This window comes from Capra hircus, chromosome 18, assembly GCF_001704415.2.
Source record: "Capra hircus breed San Clemente chromosome 18, ASM170441v1, whole genome shotgun sequence".
NCBI classification, from domain to species: Eukaryota; Metazoa; Chordata; class Mammalia; order Artiodactyla; family Bovidae; genus Capra; species Capra hircus.
In genome coordinates this window covers 27,197,694-27,223,634 of record NC_030825.1, presented here as the reverse complement: position 1 = coordinate 27,223,634, position 25,941 = coordinate 27,197,694, and the positions used below count along the sequence as shown (strand labels likewise).

At 54.0% G+C, this 25,941-nt stretch overlaps 2 protein-coding genes across 2 annotated transcripts in view; one reads left to right on the top strand and one right to left on the bottom strand.

The window, feature by feature from the left end:
- CNGB1 (cyclic nucleotide gated channel beta 1) overlaps positions 1-25,941 on the top strand; it is a 66,581-nt gene that overhangs the window by 2,176 nt on the left and 38,464 nt on the right. Inside the window, exons 4-15 of the mRNA XM_018063155.1 lie at positions 253-373; positions 469-514; positions 926-962; positions 2,472-2,547; positions 2,792-2,831; positions 3,185-3,344; positions 4,790-4,865; positions 6,042-6,078; positions 12,213-12,381; positions 13,269-13,646; positions 19,602-19,776; positions 20,456-20,492. Of these exons, the coding sequence (XP_017918644.1) occupies positions 253-373; positions 469-514; positions 926-962; positions 2,472-2,547; positions 2,792-2,831; positions 3,185-3,344; positions 4,790-4,865; positions 6,042-6,078; positions 12,213-12,381; positions 13,269-13,646; positions 19,602-19,776; positions 20,456-20,492 (1,352 nt within the window). The remainder of the gene's footprint in view (positions 1-252; positions 374-468; positions 515-925; positions 963-2,471; positions 2,548-2,791; positions 2,832-3,184; positions 3,345-4,789; positions 4,866-6,041; positions 6,079-12,212; positions 12,382-13,268; positions 13,647-19,601; positions 19,777-20,455; positions 20,493-25,941) is intronic.
- Positions 3,900-4,345, bottom strand: LOC102172558 (40S ribosomal protein S25). The gene has a single exon (XM_018062056.1). The coding sequence runs from the start codon at positions 4,318-4,320 to the stop codon at positions 3,946-3,948; it is 375 nt and encodes a 124-aa protein (XP_017917545.1). The 5' UTR covers positions 4,321-4,345; the 3' UTR covers positions 3,900-3,945.

The window sequence follows — 25,941 nt, the reverse complement described above, 5'->3', positions numbered from 1 at the left end:
ATGTTTTACTGAGTGTCTCAGCAGGGTGGGCTTTGAATGGCATGGGGAAGGCCTGGCCTCACCAAGCATTGGTGTCCCCCATTTTCCAGAGAGGGACACAAGGCTCCTACAGGGAGTTGATGTGTCTGAAGAATCACAGTGGGAGATAGAGGCATGGGGTTCAAACCAAGTTCTTTAGGATGCTGTGGACTGCCATGCTGACCAGGGAAGGGTTGGGGGCGTTGAGGGCAGGCCAGTCTCTCTGTCCCTCAGCGGTCCCAGAGGCTGGATGCTGACCTGGCTCAGGAAGGGTGTGGAGAAAGTTGTCCCGCAGCCTGCCCACAGCAGCAGGCCCTCCCAGAACATTGCTGCAGGCCTGGAGAGTCCCGATCAGGTACTGCTGGGGTTGGGAGCTGCGGTGGGTCAGGGGGAAGGGGCGGGAGGGAAGCCAGCGCACCTGTATCCTTTGCCCACGTCTGTCTGTCTCAGCAGGCAGGAGCACAGGTCCTTGGGCAGTGCGGCACTGGGGGCTCAGGTAAGGACAGGAGGCCAGATGGCATTATAGTGGTGGGTTTAGAGGCTGCTAGGACTTCCCTAGTGGCTCAGTGGTAAGGAGTCTGCCTGCCAATGCAGGAAATGCAGGTTCAGTCCCTGGGTTGGGAAGATCCCCTGGAGAAGGAAATGGTAACCCATTTCAGTATTCTTGCCTGGACAATCCCATGGACAGAGGAGCCTGGCGGGCTACAGTCCATAGGGTTGCAAAGAATCAGACATGACTGAGCAACTGAGCACTGAGGGACTGCTGGGTTGGGCCCAGCTCTTGGGGAAGAGTCCATGGGGCCAGAGCTCATCTGTCTCAGGCCTGGTTCAAACCTGGGCTTGAGTTGGGTTGACCGGGGGCTCTGGGCAGCCCTCTTGCTGCTAACAGGCTTCTTTTCTTTTGCAGATGAACCCAGTGGACCCTCCAGGGCTGAAGACCCAGGGTGAGTCCCTGTCCCCGAGCCCCATCTGTAGTGTGTGTGGTGGGCTCAGCATGCCCAGAGCCGAGGGTCCAGCACTACCTCTATGTGTGACCTTGGACGTGCCTCTTGTCTCTTCTGGACCTCACTTTTCTCATCCACAGTATGGGGATGATGAGCCCTGTGCTGCTCATAGTTTTTTGTGTTCATTACTGGGAGATTCTCAGATAGGGGCCAAGGCCTGGGTGAGCTGCTTAGGGGTGGGCCTTGTGTAGGTGGGTGCCACATGGAGGTGGATGCCCAGAGGCAGGATCTGGGCCACCATGGGGGACACTAGGGTGCCCAGTTGGCCTCACAACTGGCCACAGCTTCTGACTTCTCACGGTGCTTCCCTGGTGGCTCAGACAGTAAAGAATCTGCCTGCAATGCAGACCTGGGTTCTATTCCTGGGTCGGGAAGATCCCCTGGAGAAGGGAAAGATAACCCACTCTGGTATTCTTGCCTGGAGAATCCCATGGACAGACGAGCCTGGTGGGTTACAGTCCATGGGGTCACCAAGAGTCGGACACGACTGAGCGACTGACACTCCTGCTTCACTTGCTCTGACTTCTCAGAACTGACTGAGAGGGTGGCAGGCTGGGTGGTGACTGTGGCAAATGGGGGAGCCCATGTCCCACTCCTGGGAGGGGCCTCACTGAGCTCCCCCTGCCTGTGCCTTGATAGACTGTCAGGTCCTTGAACTCAGGCGTGTTTGTCTAGGTCACTGCCAAACCCCTAGTGACCAGCACAGTGCCTGCCGTACAAAGGCAACTCAGCACAGAAGAGATGAATGAATGAATATGCAATCACACACACCACTCATTCATTGCTTCATTGCCCCTACTTGCTATCTATTCCTTTTGTCCCCTGGAGGCTGCCTAGGTCATGGGTCCCCAGGGTTACCCTGGAGACTAGTGAGACCAGTAAAGCCATTAAGGATGAAGGCACCCAGGGACTCGCCAGCTTTCTTTTGGGCCACACCTGGGAGATGTGTTCCCCTGGGAGCATGGAGCTTCCCTGAAGAGAGTGGGGCTGCCTGGAATAGATGGATCTGGGGACCCAGTGTTTATCCCAGAGTCAGCTATGTAATTGGTGGGGCCCACTGCAGAATGAAAATACAGGATTAAGATGGTGACAATAGAGCATTAAACCAAACATGAGCCTTTCTAAGTATGGGGCCCTGTGTGACCACACTGTTCACATACCCATGAAGCCAGACTTCTCTGTGCCAGTCACAGAGAGCACCCCCCACCCCCCTGCTGCATTCAGGTCCGCAAGCAGCCCCAACTCTCATCTGCTGCCCAGGAGGCCAAGGCTGGGCCTGTGGTTCCAGAGCCTTGTCCAGCCTTGGGTCAGAATTTCAGTTTGGCGGAAGTCCCCTACCACTGGCAGCCCTTTAAGAGTATGCAGTTCCAGGTCCCCACTGTGCGGATCGGGAGCCGGGGAAGGGCTGATCACTTGAGTTTGCTCAGCTGACCGCTGGCCCCTCTGCAGGCCCGGGTCCTGGCTGCTCCGGTGGTTCGAGCAGAATCTGGAGAAAATGCTGCCTCAGCCCCCAAAAATCTCTGAGGTGAGTTGAAGAAAAGGGAGAGCAGGCAGCTGACTACCCAGGAAGGGCCTACCTACTCCAGCAAGTGCTCCTCACTGCTGGGACCCTTGGAGGGGGACGGGTGCTCTCCTCCCTGGTGGGTCCTTAGTGGGGAGGAATGGAGGCAAGAGGGGCTAGGGATGGAGGGGAAGAGTGGGCGGGCCTGGCCAGGGCTTGAGCGCACCAGGCCTCTTCCTCCGTGACGTCATTTCCTGTTTTGGCCCAGGGCTGGAGCGATGAGCCTACAGATGCTGCCTTAGGTCCAGGTACAGGGAAGGGGCCTGGGGAGGGGCTGCCTGGGATGGTCACAGACTGGGCTGGGGGTACAAATGGGGCTCCATGGGTGCTCGGGGAGTGGTTCAGCTTGCAGGGAACTGGCTGTTTTGGGAACCCTGAAACCCCTTCCCTAGTCCAGGCTGGGAGCCAGGGACAGCCTCGTGAAGGCCTGGACAAGGCCCTGCACCTCAGCTCCATGTCTGTCTGAGGATGGGGAGAGTTAATGTGGTCCCGAAGGGCCCCCCACTCAGTCACATTGGCACCTCGAATCTGGATCCCATGCCCTTAGGGGTTGCATGGAGCCCCCCATGTCATCCTTACCCCCTCCCTCTCTGTTACTTAGAGCCCCCAGGACCCGCCCTGGAGATCAAGCCCATGCCGCAGGCCCAGGAGAGCCCCTCCCTGCCGGCTCCTGGCCCCCCGGAACCTGAGGAGGAACCGACCCCAGAGCCCCAGCCCAGTATTCAAGCCTCCTCCCTGCCACCCCCACAGGACTCTGCCAGGTGAGCCCCTCAAACACCTCTGCTCACAGGGGCAGCAGGCTCAGTGCCTGGCCCCAGCCCAATACCGCCCCCACCCCCCCAAAACGAGTCCTTTAAATTAGAAAAGTAACACAGGCTCCTGGGAGAAAACTCCAGTGGGTTTGCAGCGCCCCCTCCCTAGGCAATCACATCTGCAGCTTCTCCTGCTTCTGCACAATTCCGAGATGCAGACGAGCTCGGAGAACATTTCTCCTGCAAACACACATACCCGGCAGCAGCAAACTCTAGATACGCTAGACTCTAGCAGTAGATTCCAGTTCATCTCACTTTTGTTTTTAACCTAAAAATATATCTTAGAGGTGGTTTTTACACATAAAGGTCAGTTCCACTCTTTCAGCGACTGCATACTACTTCATTATACCAATGTGCCGACTTTTATTTAACCATTCGGTGGACATTTAGGTGGGTTTCCACTCTTGGAACAGGTAATATACTTGTACAGGCATCATCGCGTTCATGTGCAAGTGAATCAGAGGAAGTGGAGTTGTTGGCTCAAAGGATACACGCGTTTTTTTTTTTAATAAAGTTTTATTTTTCAAAATGTACAGCTGGTGGGACCTGTTCATGCATCTTCACCAGCAGCTGGGGCATCTCCACCCTTGGTGTTTCTGGTGTAAATCACTTGAGCTCTGTGCTTTGAAACCAGTTTAATAAGTCCTTTACTAAGGAGTTCCTGAAGGGCTGCTCTGGCCAGGGAACCACGAATCTTCAGTCTCTCAGAGACCACAGCTGGAGTTATAAGCTTATAGTTGGGAACTTCTTTACAGAGTTTGTCATATGTTGCTTTGTCAAACAAGACTAGGTTATTGAGCTTGTCCCGAACTTTGCCTTTGGACCACTTCTTCTTTTTGGCCTTGCCCCCAGATTTGTTCACTGGATCTTTGTCTTTCTTGGCCGACTTTCCGGCATCTTTCTTCTTGTCGTCCTTGGGCGGCATAGCGAAGCCCGGAGAGCAGCTGCAACCACTCGGATGCACGCATTTAAAATCAGGATGGCTGCTTCCCTGGTGGTCCAGTAGTTAGGACTCCGCTCTTCCAGTGCAGGGGACACGGGTTTGATCTCTGGTTGGGAAATTAAGATCCCTCATGCCATGTGGCCAAAAAAATAAAATAAAGATGGGTACTGCTAAGTGCTCCCACCCTGGCAGTGTGTGAGGGGCTGGAAATGAATCTTAGAGGTGGGGTGGAGGGTGGCGGGGGACTGAGTTACTTGCTGGGCTCTGAACAGTCACCAGAGGCTCACCTGGGGAGGCCAGGGATGGGGCAGTGGTGTTCAGGGCTGGGCACTTATGTTCTGGCTCATCTTCTGTCAGGTTGCTACCTGCCTTGGGGAGGGCTCTGACTCCAGCCTCAGTCTTCCTATGAGTTCTCCTGCCTGGACATGCCCCTTCTCTCTCCCACTTGCAGGTTGATGGCATGGATCCTGCACAGGCTGGAGATGGCCCTGCCACAGCCAGTGATCCGCGGGAAGGGTGGGGAGCAGGTGGGTGCTGTCTGGGGGAGTAGGGATCCTGGGTAGTGGTGGTGGGAGGGTCCTGGGAGCTCAGACAAGGGTGAGATGGTCCCTGGTCAGGGAGGGCAAAGACCGAAGATGGGAGCCTGCAACCAGAACTCAGCCCCCCTAGCCTGCCTGTCTGCATGGCTCATGTCCATTCCACACACACACACTCTCTGGTCACTGTGACTACAGTGACCGCCTGCCTGCTGGTCACAGTCAATGGGGAGGTGCTTCCATGCGGGGAGCAGAGAGGATGTGGGGTGCAGAGGAGGAGCCTCCCAGGAGCATCAAGGAGGACTTCCTAGTAGGGGTGGCCTGCAAGCTGAGACCTGAAGGAGGAGTAAGAAGAGGGTAGGAAAAAGTGAAGGGGGTGGTGTAGGAAGGGCTCTTTAGGCAGAAGGTCAGTATGTGCAAAGGCCCAGAGACAAGAGAGGCCCAGAATGTTCTAGGAAGAAGTGGGGCTCTTGGGAAGCCAGCAGGCCCCATGTGCATTTCTGACGACCTAGAGCCCCCACATGGGTTGGAGGGAGGAGCAGGGCACCCTACCTTTCCCTCTCCAAGAATCTGTCGCCTGACCTTTCTCCCTTGGACACAATTGAACATTTTCATAGAAGCGTCTGGAATGGGAGGCCTGGGTGGTCGTCCCCTGTAGTGGAAGGTGGACAGGAAGCTTCAGGACTGCTTCCCTGCTGGCTGACCCCTCAGGCTCCATGTTCACACACCCTCTGTGGGCGGCAGAGGAAGGAACAGCTTTGGAGCTCCCCAAGAGGAGGGAAGGGGGTTTCCAGCAGCAGGAATGATTAGTGGGTGACGATGCATTGACTGGGGGTCTCTGGGGATGCGCTGGCGGGGAGAGGCCTGCGTGCAGATGGAGCTTTGAGAGAACCCTCAGGGGAGGATGGGAGAGGGTTTTCATGCATAGAGAACCAGAGAGAGGGCAGCTAAGGCAGGTGCCCACCTGGGCAAAGGAGGTGGGGTGGGACCAGGCAAGCGGTGAGCCTGATAGGGGAATGACTAGAGCAGCGGGCCGCTTTGAGGGGGAGCGAGTGTCTCGGGCGCAGTGAGGAGATCTCTTACTCCTGGTGTGCCAGCAGTGCTGACTGAAGCAGGAAGGCCGGTGAGGAGCCCACAGAAACTGTTTCCCCATTTCTCCCCATACAGGAGTCTGACGCCCCAGTGACATGTGACGTGCAGACCAGTAAGTGACACCTTAGTGGGTCCTTGTGTGTGTCTCCGTGGGGGTTGTTTGCTTTGAGTGTGCATGGGCCAGGCAAGGACATGGGGATGGCCAGGGCAGCCAGTCTCCAGACCTGGACCTGGGAGAGCCCATGCTCTGCAGGCCACACTTCGGGTCAGCCTGGCCAGGCAGCCAGAGCCTGGCCCAGAATCAGATGGTGCTTGGAGACCCCCTCCTGGGGACCGGGGAGCCGAGGGGATGGGCACATAGGCAGGAACCTGGCCTGCCTGCCAGCTTCTATGCAGAAAAAATAATTCTGAGATCAAGTCAGATGAGCCTCCCTTCCTGCGAGGAAGCCCTGGAGAGAGTGTCCCGTGGTTCCCTGGGCTAGTGGGTTTGGCTCAGCAGAGTCCCTGGTTATGGGGTTAAAGGAGAGAGATGGGCTTTCTCTGGGGGTACTGGACACCTTGAGCTGGGAGGGCATCCCCTCGCCTGTGGGGAGTGTGTATTGCTTTTTATCTCAGCCCTGCAGGAGGACTGGGCCCCGGAGGGGAGGGCTGAGATCCAAAATCTGCTCTTCCTTCATGTCATGGCCTCTGGAAAGGCATGTAGCATATGGGGCACCCACACATCCATTCATTTGTCTGTTCATTTGTTCATAAATGCTCGTGGAGAGCTGCTGTGTGCCAGGCCTGTGATGAGAACTGGAGGTGAGCGGAGCAGAGTTCAGGCCCAGGGCAGTGGCCCTCTTTCACCCTGGACACAGGCCCTCGGAATGTGGGCCATGGGTGTCCCAGAGCTGCCTGCCCCAGCCCCACTATGGTGGCCTTTATGACCCACTCCAGTGTTGCCTGGAGAATCCCATGGACAGAGGAGCTGGCGGGCTGCAGTCCGTGGGGTCAGAGTTGGACACGACTGAAGCGACTTAGTGCACATGGTCACTCCGACACAGGGTGGCACGCACAGACTGGCTGACTGTGGAGCTCAGGCATGGGAGACGATGGGGTTTGTGTGATCGTGGTAGTGTCGTGAAGGGAAGGCTCAAGGCAGGGTTCACTCAGTCTCGAGCTCACAGCCACCCTAAAGGGTGCAGAGCAGGGCTGCCCACGGCTATTGGGGTGGGCAGAAGGGCAGAGATGTGCCCAAGGTCACAGAGCAGTTGTCATGGAGCGGTGACTAGAGTCCCTTGGGCCCAGCAGCAGCTGCTCAGCCAGGCCAAGGTTAGAGGACTGGAAGCCCTTCCCTGGAACAGAGACCCACCCCCTCCACTCCCAGGGGCCAGTGAGAGATCTGAGGATGGACCCCCGTCCCGCCCTCCGAACCCGCTCTCTGCTCCTCCGGAAGCCAGCTGCAGGCAGGACCTCGCGGTGTGCCTGGAGCATGTGGGTCATGAATGAAACCAGGGTGTGTCAATTTCCTTAGGGCTGCCATAACAAAGACCAGAAGTGGATACCCTCAAACGGCAGAAATGGACTCTCTCTCAGTTCAGGAGGCTGGGAGTCTGAAATCGAAGGGTTGGTAGGGCTGGTTCTGGGGCTCTGAGGTGGGCCCCGCGCCGCACCTCTCCCCCGGCTCCGGTGGCTGCTGGCCATCCTCGATGCCTCTTGGCGTCTAGCTGCCCTCCAAGCTCTGCCTTTTCTGTGTCCGCCAAACCTCCCTCTCATGTCTTCTATAAGGAAGTGTCATTGGGTTTAGGTCCTTTCCATTCTAAATCCTGGAGAAGGCAATGGTACCCCACTCCAGTACTCTTGCCTGGAAAATCCCATGGACAGAGGAGCCTGCAGTCCATGGGGTAGCTAAGAGTCGGACACGACTGAGCGACTTCACTTTCACTTTTCACCTTCATGTATTGGAGAAGGAAATGGCAACCCACTCCAGTGTTCTTGCCTGGAGAACCCAGGGATGGGAGAGCCTGGTGGGCTGCTGTCTATGGGGTTGCACAGAGTCGGACACGACTGAAGTGACTTAGCAGTAGCATTCTAAATCCAGCATCACTTCACCCTGAGATCTTTAACTAGTGACACCTGGAAGAACTCATTTCCAAGTAAGGTCCCACTCACAGGTAACAGGGGTTAGGACTGGGATATAGTTTCTTGGGGCGAACACTGTTCAGATGAGGGTGGCCCTTCCCCTGCCGGTCCCCCAGACCCCCCATCCTTTCGCTCATTCACTCCCTCTGCCTGTCCACCCCGCCACCCACTCCTCTGTCTTCTCCTTTGTTTCAGGGGTGGTGGCAGCTGGAAGCCTCTGAAACAAAAGGGAAGGGAGCCTGGGAGAGCACAGATGGACACATGGACAGATGGATGGAAGGAGAGAAGGGTACCCTGAAGAGAAGACCTGCGGGGGAGGGGAATGGGGTGGCCATTGAGCTCCCCACCCTCCTTGAACCCCCTACTGACCACCCCCCACCAATCCCAGGCAGGGTGACGGGGAGCCAGTCCCAGAACTGCCCCTCACAGACTAAGGCTGCCCTTTTCCACCCGAGCAAGGGGAAGGCCAGCCCAGCAGCCTGTAGGGTTTAGTCTGGACAGCCGGAGGACCTCCCACCAGAAGGCTGCAGGGACGCCCATGGGCATGGCTTTGAAAGGACACCCACACAGTTCTCAGGATGGTGCCTGACACACTCAGCACCCCCAAAGGACGGTTTTTCCCGAAAGAGGATCTCCTTAGGCTTGGCCATGTTCTTCCCCTCCAAAATTTGGGGACCACTAGTGGATGACATCACTATGCTTTAACTGACATTAAAAAGCATATGGTAGTACATCAAAGTTGTGATTGCATGATGTTACTGCTCCGGGTAAGGCTAAAGGGAGTACTTAGGTTTGAGACATGGGTGAATTAGTAAGGCCCGCATATTGGGGCTGTCGGAAGGAGTCAGCCACAGGTCCTGAGCCAGTTGCCCTGGGTCCCAGCTGACCCACAAGATGTCTTTGTTTGGGGCAAGGAGGATTTTAAACATTGGCATTAGTTGTCGACATTGAAAAATCAGGTGAGTTGGCACAGAAAAACCTGGCTTCTCTTGACAACTGGGAATATTGGGCTGTCATGGTCCCACACTGTGCGCTGGGGACAGTCTGAGTGGCAGCTGCCACCTGAGAGCAGGGGGCACCCTCCACTCTCATCTCCCCAGCTACATAGGCCTTTGAGTTTTGAGACCCCCAAGGTCTCAGACTGGCAACGAGGGGAGGGCAAGCTGGTAGAGGGAACAGGGTGAACATATGCCTGGCGGTGAGGGCGTACAGGGAGAGGGCTGGGCACTTCAGCTGATCGGGAGCCCGGAGTCCTTGATGCAGGAAGTAAGACTAGAAAAGTCGGGGCCTGATGTCAGGGGACTAGGCTGTAGGTGACAGGGAGCTGTTGGAGGTGGTTGAGCAGGGCAGTGACTTCGCAGAGACTACTCTGAGGCTAATCTAGCATCGGAGCCAGAGAAGGCCGCTGAAGCAGGGGTTCTTGAACTTCAGGTGACATCTGGGGGTGGCTATGAAGAATGTCCCACACCCAGACCTTCCAATTTAAAGAGTGAGGGAGCCTGATAATCTGCACTTTCAAGAAGCACCCACTTGCTCAGATGATTCTGATGATGGTGTAGTGGAGAGGACCACACTTTGAGAAATACCCAGTTAGTGAGGAGTTAGTGCTTCAGGGACCAGAAGATGTGGGTCTGGGCTAGTAAGAGACAGAGAGAGCAGGTGTCATGATCCAGGCGTGCCAGGGAGGATGAGGGTTTTAAGTACAGGCCAGGGCTTTGCCAGCAATCCAGGGACCGGGTGGAAGCCTTGGCCTAGAATCCATGCCCCTGGGCTCCCTGTCGGCTGGTCCTAGAAGCAGCAGCTCCCTCCCTGTATGGGGCAATCGACCTGCGCTGCTGGAGTCAGGACCCCATTTGGCTGCCCTGAAGACTGCCCTAGGCTGGGAGGATACTGCACAGGAAGGGGTGTGCCCTGAGGCACTCCAGGGTGAAGTTTAAGCCCTGGATGGAGCAGCAGTTTCCATGTGAGTTTGAGCATCCATAGCGCTTCGTGGCCCCATCTGTGACCTGGCTGCCTGGACGGACCCTGGAAAAGCCAGAAGAGCTTAGAGTCAGATGCCTGCAGACAGCGTCCCACCTTACAGCTCCAGGGACAGTAGGGCCCCACCCCAGAATTGGTACACCCTGCCTGCCCTTTCTGACTGGTGATCTCAGGCACCATCCTCTTCTTTGGCTATAAAATGAGGATAGGCCTGGCGCAGAGATGTAAGGAGGAAATGCTTGTAAAATGCCTACTCACTAATTAGTACCTAAAGAAAAAGGGTTAATGAGAGGGAAAGCAAGGATGTGAGCAAGGATGGCATCTAACACCTGTCATGGAGTGGCTGCCAGTGCCAGGGAGGTGCTTCTGGGGCACGCTTGTCACCTAGGATAGCACCTGGGAAATGAGTCAGGGGACCTGGCCCTGCCTCTGGCATCCTGTGTGGCCTTAGACAAGTCACTCAGCCTGTCTGGTCTATAAAATGGGGAGAGGACTGTCCTTACCCTGCAGGGTTGCTGTGAAAGCTTATGAGCTCACAGGTCAGGGGATATTCTGTCCCATGGGTGGCCCCTGGGTGTCAAGCAGGAACTTGCACCCTCAAGGGGTGGTCCGGATGAAGACCCCACACCAAGGCTTGGTGACAACATAGAACAGTAAGCACCTATGACCGGTATGTCCCACCACTGGATTCAGGGCCACAGTGGGAGGATCTTCCCTGGTCAAAATCCAGGCTGCTTAGAGGGATAGGGGAGATAGGACTGTAGTCTAGGATGTGGTGGGCACCTCCTCTGTGAGGCAGGATAACATCCGTACCTGGAAGACAGGAGGCAGGAGTGGGGAGTGAGAACTCTTGGAAGGAGACTGCCCCTGAGCCTGGCGTTAGGGAAATACCCTATAAAAGAAAGCCTTAATCTGCATCTCAGTTTGCTCATCTGTAAAATGGGGACTAAAACATAAAAGAGGGAAAATAAAATGGAGATAATAGTTATTCCCACTTCAAAAGGTTGATGTGAGGACTAATTGAGTTAATCCATGGGTCACTTAGTACAGGGCCTGGCACATAGTAAATGCTCAATAAGTGTAGCTGGGGCTATTGTTATTATCCTGCACTATGAACAATAACTCCCAGAGTCAAAGGAGAAGACTTGAGGCCAGCTTCCACTTTAAGTCACCGTTAGTAATTCACACCTGGCTTCAGGCCCACCAAGACCCCTGGAGCTTTTGGGGACCACCTGCTCCCAGGTAATCTTCACCTTTCTCCCCTTTCTCCTGTCTGGGGGTGGGCTCAAGCTCCTGATGAACCTGCCCTGCACCCACTTCTGCCACGCTCACAGCCCCACTTTCTCTGCCAGGGACCAGAGTCCATGGAGAAATGTTGAAAGTGAGACCACGTCCATGAGAAAGTCAAGTTCCCTTGGAGGTGGAGCCTCCAGTTCAAGAGAAAATCTTTCTAGACTCCCAGAGGCAGGTTCTGAGATTATGGGCATGAAGTATGCTGTCGGCAGGGGTGGCATCTGGAGAACAGGCAGTGAACAAGCTCCCTCTGTAGCCCTCGGGACATTCCGGGGCATTGCACCTGGATACGGCAGGGTGGACTTTGAGCATAGGTCTCATGGTATCACCTGCAATACTGTGTTTGGAAGCACTGTTTCTGTACAGACCTCCAGGAAGGAAGCCCTGCTGAGAAACAAAGACTAATTATAGTGACAGTGTTAGTTGTTCAGTCTTGTCTGACTCTTTGTGACCCCATGGACTGTAGTCCAGGCTCCTCTGTCCGTGGGATTCTCCAGGCAAGAATACTGGAGTGGGTTGCCCTTCCCTTCTCCAGGTGAGATCTTCCTGACCCAAGGATCGAACTTGGGTCTCCTGTGTTGCAGGCAGATTCTTTACCATCTGAGCCACCAGAGAAGCCTTGTTTCAAAAGGAAAAAGAGAGGGGGAACTAATGGAAGGAGACAGGGTGAATTATTGTGGGCCCCCGCGCATCACTTTAGCACTGGCCTGGTTGTCAATGGCCCAGTGATAACTGCTGTTTCCACTGCTTGGATGAGAACTGGCGCGTGGCTAGTGATGACCAAGGCTCTCTGTGTGGTCCCTGGGACTCAGAGGCTCAGGCCCACTCTCTCCCATACCGTGTCCCCTGTAGTCAGCATCCTCCCTGGAGAGCAAGAGGAGTCGGATCTCATCCTAGAAGAGGTTGACCCTCACTGGGAGGAGGATGAACACCAGGTGGGCAGCACCAGCATCAGCCCACGGATCTCAGAGGCAGCTCCAGCTGATGAAGAGAAGGACGAGGTGGTGGAGCAGACGCCCAGGTGGGAGCCAGAGAAGGCCCTGAAAAAAAGATTGTCTGGGAAGATAACAGGCCTATGGTACAGAATCCCCAAGGTACAAAAGGGCAGAGAGCTGGGACCAAGCCTACCTTCTCCTCCCTCTCCCTCCTACCAGATACACATCTTTCTCCCCATGGGCACAACAGTTGCCAAGGTTCTTCTATAACTTTCCAGGGCCTATCTGAGCATATGTGACCATGGATCCCCTTCATTTTTTTGCACAAAAGATAGCATATCACATCCATCGACCTTATTACATTCATTCAACAATGTACCTTGAGATCTTTCCGCATTGAGAACATGGAGATCATACTCATTTTTCTCAACAACTGCATAGAATTTCATTGTATGGATATGCCAGACTGTACTTAACTTGTCCACTATTGATGGCCATTTTTATTATTTTAAATAATTCTGCCACAAGCACTCTTGTTCCATGTCCCTGAATGTGCATGCGTGTATATCTGCAGGATACATTTCCAGAAGGGAGTTGCAGGGTCATCAAGGAAGGGAGTGTGTAACCATGGTAGTGATGGCCAGGTCACCCTCTGCAAAGACAGAAGCTTCTCAGTTCAGTCCCTGTGGAGTCTTAGCTGCTCAAGTCAGGAGGCCTCAGGTCCACAGGTCCATGACGGGGAAACTGAGGACCAGGGAGGGTGAGGGGTGACCTAGGGTTGGTACCAGGGCAGTTGGGGGCCAGGACAGACCCCTGATGCAGGGAGGGAGCCTTCATTGCTAGAGAGAGGCCAGGGCTCCCCAGGGGCAATCTTGCAGTTATAGGACATCCTACTGAGAACTGGGGCAGGAAGGGGACTTGGAATGCAGCTAGCTAAAAGTGACCTCATCTCTTGCCTCTGACCTCAACTCAGGGAGCTGCCTCGGATTCAAGAGGAGAAAGAAGATGAAGAGGAGGAGAAGGAAGACGGAGAAGAGGAAGAAGAGGAAGGCAGAGAGAAAGAGGAGGAAGAAGGCAGAGAGAAAGAGGAGGAAGAAGGCAGAGAGAAAGAGGAGGAAGAAGGTGGAGGGAAAGAGGAGGAAGAAGGCGAAGAAAAAGAGGAGGAAGAAGGCAGAGAGAAAGAGGAGGAAGAAGGCAGAGAGAAAGAGGAGGAAGAAGGCAGAGGGAAAGAGGAGGAAGAAGGCAGAGGGAAAGAGGAAGAAGAAGGCGGAGGGAAAGAGGAGGAAGAAGGCAGAGGGAAAGAGGAGGTGGAAGGCGGAGAGGAGGAGGAAGACGAAGAGGAGGTGCATGAGTAAGACACTTGTGTGCCTGGCTTAGGGATGACCCAGGGAGGGGCTGCTGTGGATTTTGGGGTGGGAATGCTTTCTGCTGCTCATGGGAGCTCCTTGCTTTGTTCTGAGCTGTGTGCTGAACCGCTGAGCACTGATCAGAGAGGCTAGGGGGCTGCTGGGAGACCTCCGCTGGGCTCATAATGACCTTGGGATTCACAATACCCAACACTCAACAACCACCCCCACCCCACCCACCCCTATACGGGCAAACAAATGTAGAATGCACCTCCACAAGAAGGAGGTTTTGGGGAGAGGATCCTGAACCATGCGAGCTGGACAGAAGGGCAGATGGCGAGATGGATGCACGTGGAGGTGACGCGCAGATGGCTGGATGCCTGAGTGGGGTTAGGGGGTAAGAGGCTGGACCGCACATGTAAAGGCAGGTGTCTGGTCTTGTAGGTGGAATTGAAAGTAGGGCTAGAGGAGGTGTCCGGGGAGTGAGTATGGATGAAGGAGAGACCCAAAGGCCAGATCGGAGTTCAGGAGGAACCAGAAAGGACCAAGGAGGAGGAAAGGGAGATGAGAAGAGGGTGGGACCTGGAGGCCCAGTTGGAAAGTGTTTCAAGGAGGCGGAAGTGAACTGCAGCCTCAGGAGCAGCCTGCATGGCCCAGGAAGAGTAACAGTGTAACTTGAAGTGGGGGGAGATGATCCTTCAGAGGTGCTGGATTGTGAAGGCCTTGATGACTTCCTGGGAGCAATAGGGAGCCGTGGAAGGTTTGTGAGCAGGGGAGTGATGCAGGCTGGCAGCTGCACTGTGCAGAGGTTGAAGCAGGAGGAGCATCGAGGTGGCTGGGTGATTTAATCTCTCCCCTTGATCAGACCGGGTGATTTAGTCCTTCCCCTTGATTCACCCCCTGGCATTGTTCCCTGTCCCTGTCGTTCTACCCTCTGCGGTACCCCTTGGCCCACAGCCTGCCTCCCTGTCGCTTTGGCCATGTAAGGCAAGACAGCGCTGCGAGTGCTAGGAGCCCAAGCTTTGCTTCTCTCAGCAGAGTGACCTGGGTGAGCAGCAGGTAGGCATAGATCTTCCGCCTCTATATCTGTAAAATGGGAGGTCTGGCAGGGGGGATAATAGCCCCTGCCGAGTGGCCAGAGGGCCGGCTGAGAACAGATGCAGTAGGACCTGGTGCGGAGTATGTGGTCCATCAAAAACCACCAACCTTCTCATCTCTACTAAGAGTCACTTTTAGTCTCAGTCAGGAAACAGTTAAATCATGAGACCACATAGGATTTGGGAGCTAGAAGCCTGCTTAGTCTCCTCTGCTTTGAGTCCACACTTGCCCAGTTCACATATAATCTTTCCATCCTTAGCAGGAGGCCATATAACTACTTGCTTGCCTCCAATAACGGGGCACTCACAACCTCTCAAAGGCTATCCATTCCATCCACACATACCTCTGACTTAGGAAATTATTTCTTCTGCCAAAACTAGGAGTGCTTCCTTTTGGCTTCTGTAACCTGGTCCTAATTCTGCCCTCTAGGCTCCTCCAGAGCCAGGATGCTCTCACTCTCAGGTGAGTGCCCCTCCCTTAGGTGAAGACCTTAGGTGCTGCCTGGGTCTTCATTAGTACAGCCCTATCTGCTCTCTTTTTTCCACTTGGCTCTGGGTATAGTGCAGAGCTCTGAGCTGTTCTGCCAGAACACACACATGCCCAACACACAGGCCTACAAATCCCTTTATATGCCACGGCTCTTGAACTAAAACACCACTTGAAGGCCAGGGAGCCAGTGCACCCAGGCACACATACTAAGTACACATACGTTCTCTGTTCTCTGTTCTCTGCCTAATACACACGGCACACCACATGTATCTGCACTGTGCATGCACACTTGCACACAGACACAGACATGCTGGGTTATGTGCACACGTGCGTGTCATCAGGGCGCTTATACCCCACACAGCCTGCGGACATGCACAGGTAACACAGGCACGGGGCACTCACCTGCACGCATCCACACTATACACAAGCACACGCATACAGTTACCCACACACTCCCAGGCACGCACCTGGTCACACAAATATTTGCCCAGAACTTCAGACTCAGGGAACCTTGGAGCCTAGGGCCCCACGTAAGGACAAGGGTCTTGTGATGACAGAGTGGCTGATCCCAGGCACAACGCCAGAGGGTGTCAGGCGTGGGACAGGCGGCCGGGCTATTGCTGCCTGGGGAAGGATGCTCTTGCCAGCTCTGTGGAGACACAGGGGTTACTGATGACGCGCAGGCCCTGGTAACGGGCAGATGGTCGCCTAGCGACCCGATCTCTGCTGGCAACAGCTCGGCTTTTCCTAGTAACCACAGCCTTTTGGTCCCCACCTGGTCTCCCTGGGGGCGTTTCTGCAGAGTTCCCTGCACGTCCCCTCAATCTGATTAGAAGCAGGAGGGATTGGAGGCTCAGTCACACTGGCTCTGGAGTTCGCCTTGCAGACTCGGGGCTGGGCCAGGGCTCCCCAGTTCTCCACTGGCACACACCGACCCGGGGCTTGGGATGAATGTCATTGCCCCCAGCTGAGCTCCTGCATCATGTGCATCCCTGTTGGCAAAGTCAGCAAGACCCAAGTAGGTGCCTGATTCTCCCTAAGGGCTCCCCTCCTTCATTCTTTCGGGGTTGAGGGATACCGGGCAAAGAGTCTACAGTGAGGTCCTTAAGTTGGGGACACAGCCTGCTTTGTGACTTGAGGGAGGAGCAGTGGACTGGTAAACTCTTGCCAGAGGCTATAGCTGCTACTTCCCACATCTTTAACTCAGAGAGCCAGGATCTCTGTGTTCCCCGCCTCAGCCAGTCTGTCTGAGCCTCTGCTTGCAAATCCCAGGAATTTGGGAGCTTTCCAGAAGCTCATGGCCTGCTGCTTCTTGGCAGGTCAGGAGGGGGCCTTGGCAGGCAGTGGGAACACTCCCAACCAGGGGCAATAAGATTTTTGGGTACATGGGTCCCCAAACAGCCCCTGGTGAGGCTGACAGGGCCACCATAGGGCCTGTTATGGTGTCTCCATAGCTGGAGATGTCTGTGTAAAATGTTCTTCCATCTCTGTGGGTGATTCATAGATCACCTCCTTCTCTGGGATTAATAATAACTACAACAGGAACAGTCTTAATAACAGCTGTCAAATATTTGATGAGCACTTGTGTTCCCTGCCACATGCTGTGCCAGGGCTCCTACTGCTAATCCCATTTCACAGATGAGAGCACTGAGGCCCAGAGACAGCAGCCCACACATCCAGGTTGCCCTGGCAGCGAGCGCAGAGCTGGGATTGTGTCCCAGGTCAGGCTGGGCTCTTAAGCAGACATCTGGTGCTGCAGACGAGGAACAGTTCAACTTACCTGTGTTTAGAGATGGAGAACCCAGATGACTCTGGACAGGGGGAGATTTTTTGACTTTTCTCTTGGCTTCTTACTGGCACTTCTGACCTCACTCAAATAAGCCAGGCTGGGACTTCCCTGGCAGTCCAGTGGTTAGGACTCTGTGCTGCCAATGCAGGGTTATAGCTCTGATCCCTGGTCAGGGAACTAAGATCCCACATGCCGTGCAGTGTGGCCAAAAAACAAACAAACAAAAAGGCCAGGCTGTATGGTAGAGGCTGGACAAGTCCTACCCACTTGACATAAGCAAATGGAGGCTTCCCAGGGACTTGCTTTCCAGGCCTGATTCTAGAATGAGCAAGACCCCAGGAAGTCTCTGACTGGGACTGTGGGAAGCTCATTTCCTGGGCCTTCATGCTCTGAGAACTGAGGAGTCCACTGCATCTGTTTCAGGGAAGGAGAGTCAAGTCAGCTTCCTGCAGCACCAGCCCATCCACCCCTTCTGGGCAGGGCCTTCTTCTCTGTTAGGCTTGAGGGCATGGTTTCTGTAATACTTTTAGAAGCCCTCCAAGAACATGGGCATCCCAAGTGGTGCTAGTGGTAAAGAACCCACCTGCCAATGCAGGAGATATAAGAGATACAGCTTTGATCCTTGAGGTGGGAAGATCCCCTGGAGGAAGGCATACCAACCCACTCCAATATTCTTGCCTCGAGAATCCCAAGGACAGGGGAGCCTGGCGGGCTACAGTCCATAGGGTCAGAAAGTGCAGACACGACTGAGGCGACTTAGCATGCAAAGAACATTTTAATTTCTTTCAAAAGCAGACCCAACAAATGAACTTTAAGATGGAAGAGAATATTTTAAATATAATATTACCATGTCAATCTTCATATAAATGCAGTCATAAAATATATATATGGAGGAAGGGGCCCATGAAGGCTGAAGTGCCAAGCCCTGTGAAAGCCATAATATGCCCTTTTCTTTAAGAAAATCTGTTTCTTCCTGGGCAGGATAGAATCTGACAACTCAGGCGCCTCAAAATGGAAATATGTATACAATGAAGAGAAAGAAAATGAGTTGGGTGCTTGAATCCTCCAGACACTCAGGTCACTCATCCACATCACCTGGGGCTGTGCAGACACTCAGAGGCTGGCAGTGGAATATTAAGGACTTGGCACTGGGGTCAGATATGCCCATCTTTTATCCAGGTTCACCTGGTACAGGCTATGTGACCTTGGCCAGGCCATCTGACCTCTCTGAGCCTCCAATTACTAAGCTCAAATGGGATCAATCGCAGCTGGGCTATTAGGGTCATTTGGGTGAGGATTTGGTGGGACAAATGCTTGGCCCTGTATCTGGCACTCAGCCCTTGGGAACTGCTGTGATAATATGATTGCTGGCTGATTCCTTCTCCCAGGCTGCTGTCTCCAAACCAACTGGGCCCCATCTCCTCACCCACCTCAGAGGCTGAGACTTGCCTCTTTGGGTAGAGGACGGGGGATTCAGGTTTTCTGGGCAGCAGAAAGAGCATCCTCCATTAGCTCCTTGGTGACAATGGTCCATGGTGTGGGTTGAGGCTGCTAGGAAGCCAGATCTAATTCTAACCACAAAAATCACATTAGCCCTTGGTCCCAAGTCATCATTTTAATCCAGAGACTGCACACAGGCATCTCAGGGCCCAATTTAGCCTGGAGACAGGCTCTTTGAGATATTGACATATTAATATAGATGTCAATGTAGATCATACATATTTTAATATAGATATTAGTTTGGATTAATTATCAGCCTCTAAAGATGGGGAGATTCCACATTCAAATGTGTAGTTCAGTCTTTTCTTGAAAATCAGCAGATCTGGCCATGGGGCACCCATTCCAAGCAGAATGGAGTTGCTGATTCAGATGGGCAGGGGTTCTCTAATTTGCCATATTCTCCTCTGCTCCCTATAGTCTAACCCTGGCCCCCTGTCACTCATGTGTGCCTTTGCCTGGGCCAGGGGCCCCTGAAACCTTCAGCAATTGCAGTGTGGCTCTGGTCTCATGACATCCAAAGAAATCAGGGTGTGTGTCTGAATTTTGAGTGATGTGGGACAATATGCTGTGTGATTTTGGTCAGGCCAATTGACCTCTCTGGGCTTCACTTTTCTCATACTTCCTTCTCTGCCTCCATCTTCAAGGTTGTCTGGAGACTCTAAGAGGGGAAATGCTGGGCATAGACTTTGAACACCATACAGTGCCCATTAGTCTCCCCTGCTGCAGAGGATGTTTCCTCAACACCATGCTCCAGGATTTTCTTTGCACATGCTGTTCCTATTTCCTGGACACCATTCCCCACCTATTTCCAACTCACAGGCCACCTCCTCTGGGAAGCCCTCCTAACTAGCAGAATTGTGGCTGTGCCCTTCACAGCCGCTTGCTCCAGCACATGATGCAGACTGTGAGATTGTTAACAGGACATGGTATCTGCCGCCTGCCCGGTGCTGGGAGCTTCAAGAGGCCGGGGACGATCCTTAGGCATCTTTGTGTCCCAGCTCCTGGAACAGAGCCTGGCACTCAGCACAGCTCAGAAAACATTTAATATCCCTAACCCCAGACCTTGCCTCCTGCCCCCTCACAGTCACAGTGTCCTGCTGGATAGTTACCTGGTGGCACAGAGTGAGGAGGACCAGAGCGAAGAAAGTGAAACCCAGGACCAGAGTGGAGTGGGCAGAGCCCAGGACCAGAGTGAAGTGGGCGGAGCCCAGGAGCAGGACGGAGTAGGCAGAGCCCAGGACCACAGCACCTCACACCAGGTATGGAGCAGCGCCAGGCCTCGTGCCCTGGCTACCTTGGAGGCCTGGGGCAAAGTCAGTGGAAGGGGCTGGGGCCTTGTCCACTTTGTGTATGGGGGGTGGGGGGGTGAAGGTTCAGTTGATGAGATGCCCACCGAATGGAGAAGAGTGGGCTGGTAGTTGCTGTAAGGCCCTGCTTGTGTCAGGGATCAGATGGCATCAAGAAGGGCCTTGGCGACATGGCCATGAGTGGGCAGCAGTGGTCCTGGACTCCAGTCCGCATGTGGCTATGTGACTCTAGGTAAGACCCTACCCTGGGCCTCAGTGGTCACCTCTGTAAAATGGGGCTAAAAACCCCTCTCCAGAGTTTTGTACACGGCTGTAGGCTGTGAAATGTGGTGCCAGGCGGAGAGTGCCGGGGCGGGGGGGGCCTGCTTTAGTTGCTTTGTCTCCACACACAGAGGGTTGCCCAAGAATTTCCCCTCATGATATGTGACAGGTCCAGGTGTTGGGGCCTGGGGCTCCTGTGTGCACTGGATGCCCCAGAAGGTGGGCTGAAGGTGTAACCAGCGGGCAGGGTAAGGAGTAGACTTGGGCCCATGAAGATGCCTGAGGGCAGATCCCCCGACACTGGCTGGGCTGGACCAGGGCAGGGATGGTTGGATGGTCACTGCTTTGGTTTCCTCTTTATCTTTCACAGGAGCTGCAAGAAGAGGCCTTGGCCGACCGCTCGGGAGGTAGGTGTGCAGTGGGGGTGGGGTTGCATGCGAATGCCCAGGCTTCTTTGAGGCTGGGGGCAGCCAGGGCACAGAGGCAAGCCCTCCCCCTCTGCCTCTCAATCCCTTCTGCTCCCCAACGCATCCCATCCTCAGGCAAAACCCATTTCTGCATCTTAGGACCACATAATCAGAGTCTGATGATGTATTTCAAAGGCCCCAAGGGAACTGCCTTGAGGCCCTGCCCCCCACCTTCCCCCCACCCCCAGCCCACCAGGACTGCAGGTGTGCGTGCTCACTCACTCAGTCCTGTGTGACTCTGCAACCCCATGGACTGGCTCTCACCAGGCTCTTCTGTCCATGGGGTTCTCCAGCCAAGAATGCTGGAGCAGTTTGCCATTTCCTACTCCAGGGGAATCTTCCTGACCCAGGGATCGAACCCACATCTCTTACATCTCCTGCATTGACAGGCGGGTTCCTTACCACTGTACCATCTGGGAAACCCCAGGACCCCAGGAGGCCTAGGGAAACCCTACTCCCAGCTAATCCCTCCTGCCAACCTCTTCACTGGGTCCACAACTCTCTAGGCTACAGACCAGTGAGAGTTTGGCTCAAATGTATCATACTTGAATGAAAATTGGGACCAGAGCTTGCTGAAAGCATGTCCTAGACTCTGTGTCTTTTGAGTTTTTCCTTACTGCTGAGATCTTTGGTACAAGTTTGGTCATTTGTCACTCCAACCCCTAATCCTGAGAACTTCAGGGACGACAGGCCAGAGTCTAGGAGACTGAGGCCAGCTGGACACTGAACCCAGGCCTTGCAAACCTCCACAATCCTCAAGGCGCTAGTAGTGCTCCAGACGCCCTGGAAGGCAGACAGACCATTTTATAGATGAGAAAACTGAGGCTCTGTGTGGGCAGCAAGGACACAGACCTTCATGTCACTCCTGGCTCCCCCCCTCCTTCCTTTCTGTGTGACCTGGTGCCAGTCTGTGACCTCTCTTAACTGTGGCTTCCAAGTCAAGAAGAGGGGGCAGTAACAGTACCTACCTCACTGGGTTGTTGGGCAGAGTAGGGGTGACCTTGTATCCCTGGCCTCGAAGGAAGAGACCATAATTGGGGTCATGAGCCTGTTTCCCAGGCAGCCAGTGTTGGAGATGGGATGGACCCAGGTGTCTTAACCCCAGGTGTCCTGAGTCTGCTTCCCACCTGGTCTTTGAAAAACATGCTCTGTTAACTTTAGCCCAAATCTACTGGAAACCTACTAAGTCTGCACCCCACAAAGATGAGCAAGACCAGGATCAGGGGGTGCAAACTAGGGTTCCATGGGGCTGGTTCCACCAGGTCATTTGGAAGCAGGTGACCTGGGAATCACACTTTGAGAAACACTGAGGCATGGCTCTCTGTCTGCTGCCACTTGAAAGTGTGGCTCTCAAACCAGCAGCTTTGGTGTCACCTGGGAGCTGCTTTAGAATGCAGAATCCCAGGCCCCACACCACCCAGCTGAAGCAGAAACTGCTCCGTGACAAGATCCCTGGAGGTTTCTCTGCACATTTGTGTTTGAGAGGCAGTGGCCTTGAGTCGTGGTTCTCATGACTGCGATTGCAATCATTTGGGGGAGATTTAAAAAAATCCTGGTGCCAGTCCTCACCTCAGACCATTAAATCAGAATCTCTGGGGGTGGGCCTGGGCATCAGGCATTGCCAGGCCTTCCTAGGCAATTTCAATATGCAGCCTATTTGGGGAACCAGGAACCTAGGAAAAGTTATTGTGTCTGGTTGGAAGTGAAATTAATTGAGCTCCAGGGTTTCTTTAGGATGGAAAATCCTACCGGATTAAGAATATTTGAGTGTTAGCTTAAGAGCCTGAGGAGTTCTAGGTTCTTTGATTGTAAAGTAGGAAATGCTATGACGGTTGGTTAAGGAGAGAAAGTGCCAGAACTGGGTGGTGCTCAGGGCTGTCTCTCAGAGCTGTGGGTGGACCAGCCACACGACTGGTGTTGCCCTCCAGGGACAAGAGTGGTGCTTCAGACTCTGGGTGCGCTGCTGCAAGTGCAGGTGGGCGCTGGGCTGGGCTGTGCTGGCACCGGTGGGGAAGAGCCCCACCTTCTCTGCCTCTCCCAACTCTTTGCTCCTCATTGCAGTCCCCAGGGTCCTGCCTCTGCCTGAGACCCCCTGGCCTCAGCACTATGGCTAAACCAGGCCGGGACATGGAGCTGAATCACCTAGTCCAGGACCAGCCGCCTGGCCAAGTGACCCCCAGGCTTGCCCCCGCAAACCTGGTGGAGCACCTCCCCAATGTGCCCAGCTACCGCCCCCCCATCACCCGCATCCCTGTCCTCATCTCCCGGAGGACAAACTTGTCCAACTCCAGCTTCGTCAAGGAGACCAGGAGCTCAGCCCGTCGTCTAGGTAGCGTGAAGCTGCCCACCCAGCACGCTGGTGTCTGTGTCGTGTGTGTTGTGTTCTGCATGGCTTGGGCTGCTTTCTGCATGGGTGTTGTGGTCTTGTTGTGGGACTGCTATTTGGGCTCCTAGAAAACCACCCCTTCTTCCTCTGCTGACCAGTGCCTTCGTCTTGCTTTGTGGTGATTTAAGGTATAATAGTCCCCTTCTCTCTGCGCCTAAAATTCCACAATTAGTAATTCACTTTTGGGGGTTAAATGTGGCATTTTGCAGATCATCAGTTTTTATACGGGTTAGTCACTCATACCCTAGTTTAAACAAGTCATTCAGATCTCCAGGCCAATGAAGAGGCTTGGATCAAGGAGCTGGGTCAGGGGGAAGAATAATCAGAGGGAAATGGACCAGGATACAAGGTGAAGGTCCACTGCAGACAGAGTCTACTGACCTTGAGAGTTTGCTGGGAGCTGGACTTTCTGAGGACTTGTGGCTGGCTGCCCAGCAAATTCCCTTTCAGGACAGGAGAGGCCCCCAGGTGTTGACAGGCAGACCCAGAGGAGAGGTGTCCTCAGGGGCCAGTGCAGAAAGAGAGCCTGTCCGGACCCATTTAATTGTGACAGGGTCCCCATAGTGGCCTTTGGGCTCCTGCTATTTGCTGCCTGCTGACAAAGAGCTGGGGGACATGCTGGTGCCTCGCGGCAATCCCCTGTCACTTTGAGTCTGCCTTGACTCAAACCAGACCTGCCTGTTTTGCCTTTGATTCATTTGTTTGCTTTAGGATGACACTGGGCAAGGTTGTCTGCGGTATCCACAGGCAGGTCAAGCTGAACATTTCATGAGAAGAGATCCACTCTTATTCTCCCCTCCTCCTGGCTTGAGGTGGGCACAGAGTCGGGGTGAGGTGGAGTAAGATCAGCCCGCCTGGCCAAGTGACCCCAGGGCTTGTTCGGTTAGCAGAGACAGCGGAACACCCAGGGTTGGGGGTGGCGGTGGCTCGGGGTGGCTCAGGGCTGTCTCTCAGAGCTCTTGGCTAGACCAGCCTCATGACTGGTGATGTTCTCCACATGAGCTACTGGGGACGACATGCCAAGCTCAATCTTCCAGGCCAGCCCTAAATCTCACTCCAAAGGGTCCCCCATGTCCTCCACCCTTACATCACTTCTTGATTTTTGTATAGTCTGTATCAACTCTGCTGGAAGAGGGCATGGCAACCACTCCAGTATTCTTGCCTGGAGAATCCCATGGACAAAGGAGCCCGGCAGGCTACAGCCCATAGGACCACAAAAAGTCAGACACGACTAAAGTGACTTGGCACTCATACATGCAAGCATGTACCAACTCTGCGCTTATTTGCTTACTCATTTTTTCATTCAATTCAGTGTATTTAAATAGGAAGCTTTACATTATAATTCAAATGGAAAACCAGCCTGGCCTGCCATAAATAGAAGGGCATAAATAGAAATAACCACAAAGACATGGGGAACTAGGTCATGTTGGTAATTTCTAGTGAGGTGGGGGCCTGCTGAAGGCTCATAGCTGAGTCTGCGGAAGGGAACTAGGACATGTCTGGGAGGCGTTGAGGCCATAGCAGCACTAACCTGAGGTTTCCTCTCTGCCCACGCTGGATCCAGAGAGGACAGGAAAGGGAGGAATGGTCTCATTCTGTGTCATCCTTTGTTTTGGCTGTGCCATCTAAAATCATCGCGTGCCTTCTCTGATCCCTGGGAGCCCCACGCTTTGAGAAACAGTCGCAGTGACACATTGGGACGGTGGTCTGACCCAACTGTGATTGACACACAATGATTTTAGATGCTGTGGCCGAGGCAATGACAGCATGCAGTGAGTGACAAGATTATTTCCATTTCAGTGGTTCTGCGTGGCACAGAAGTCTGTAAGTAGGCTGGTCACCAACCTCAGGATGGGCTGAGAGTTTTAGCTCTGGAGCCAGGATGCCTGGGTCCAAACCTGGGCTCTGCTGCAGGTTTCTTAACCTCTCTGTGCTTCAGTTTCCTTTTGCACAAAATGGGGACAATGATAACAGTGACCTCATAGAGTGGCTGGAAATGACGAAAGGGTTTATATATACATATAAATAAAGCACTTAGTGTTTAGTGAAACAAATGCCTAGTAGGCACATAGGAAGTGCTTAACAGTAGATATTATTATTCTCTAAACCAATTTAAGCATACAATATTATTCTTTGTATTCTTATTCACAGATTCTTATTCTATAAATCAGTATAATATAAACAAATATGATTTCTGTTTTGAGTTCCTACTCTGTCAAACTGGCAGGAAATGAAACATTGGGTTTAGGAGGTCCCCCTACCTTTGAGAGTGACTGAGTTTGTAGGGTCTTATGCAGGGTGAGATAGGGGGTGAGGGGACCACGTGGTCCCTCCCAGGCTCCCGGGGACAGCCTCATGGATGTTGAGGCCACGGTGTTTTTTTGCTGCCGGGGGTGCCATGCTGGAAGCACCCGGGGCCCTGAGCATTTTTGAGATGCTGCCTTAGTCCTGGCTGCCTCCATGCCCCCAGCCCACCTCCAGCTCCCCTCTCCCGAGGTCTGTGGAAAGCAGGGGGAGGTCCCTGCCACCTCATGGCTCTCTCCTGCTTTGCACAACCTGGGGCATCTCTGGTGAGTCTAGCAAAAGTCCTGCTCATCCTCCTTTCCTGAGGGCTTAGGGTTAGGTCAACAAATGCCCCAGAGTCTTGAGGTCTGCTTATGTTCCCTCCACCAACCTTCATAACCTGCTGGCTTTCCCCATGTGGCCATTGAAAAAAGCTCACAGATCCAAATGTTTCAAAACGCACCCCTCCACATTTTGGGGGTGTGCACCTGCCTTGCTGGTACCCAGACCTGCACCTGGCTACTATTGCGTGGTTTGGCCCAGGTGTAGTGGGGAGTGGGGGCACCCTCCCAGCCCCTCAGCATCCTCTGAGCTCTGCCTAGGGGCAGACCTGTCCCCACAGTCCCAAGGGAGGGTAATGAAGCCCAAAAGAGGGACACACCCAGTCTTCCCAGGGAGGATCTGATTCTCAGGATGCGAGGCCTCTCAGAGGTCAGGAGA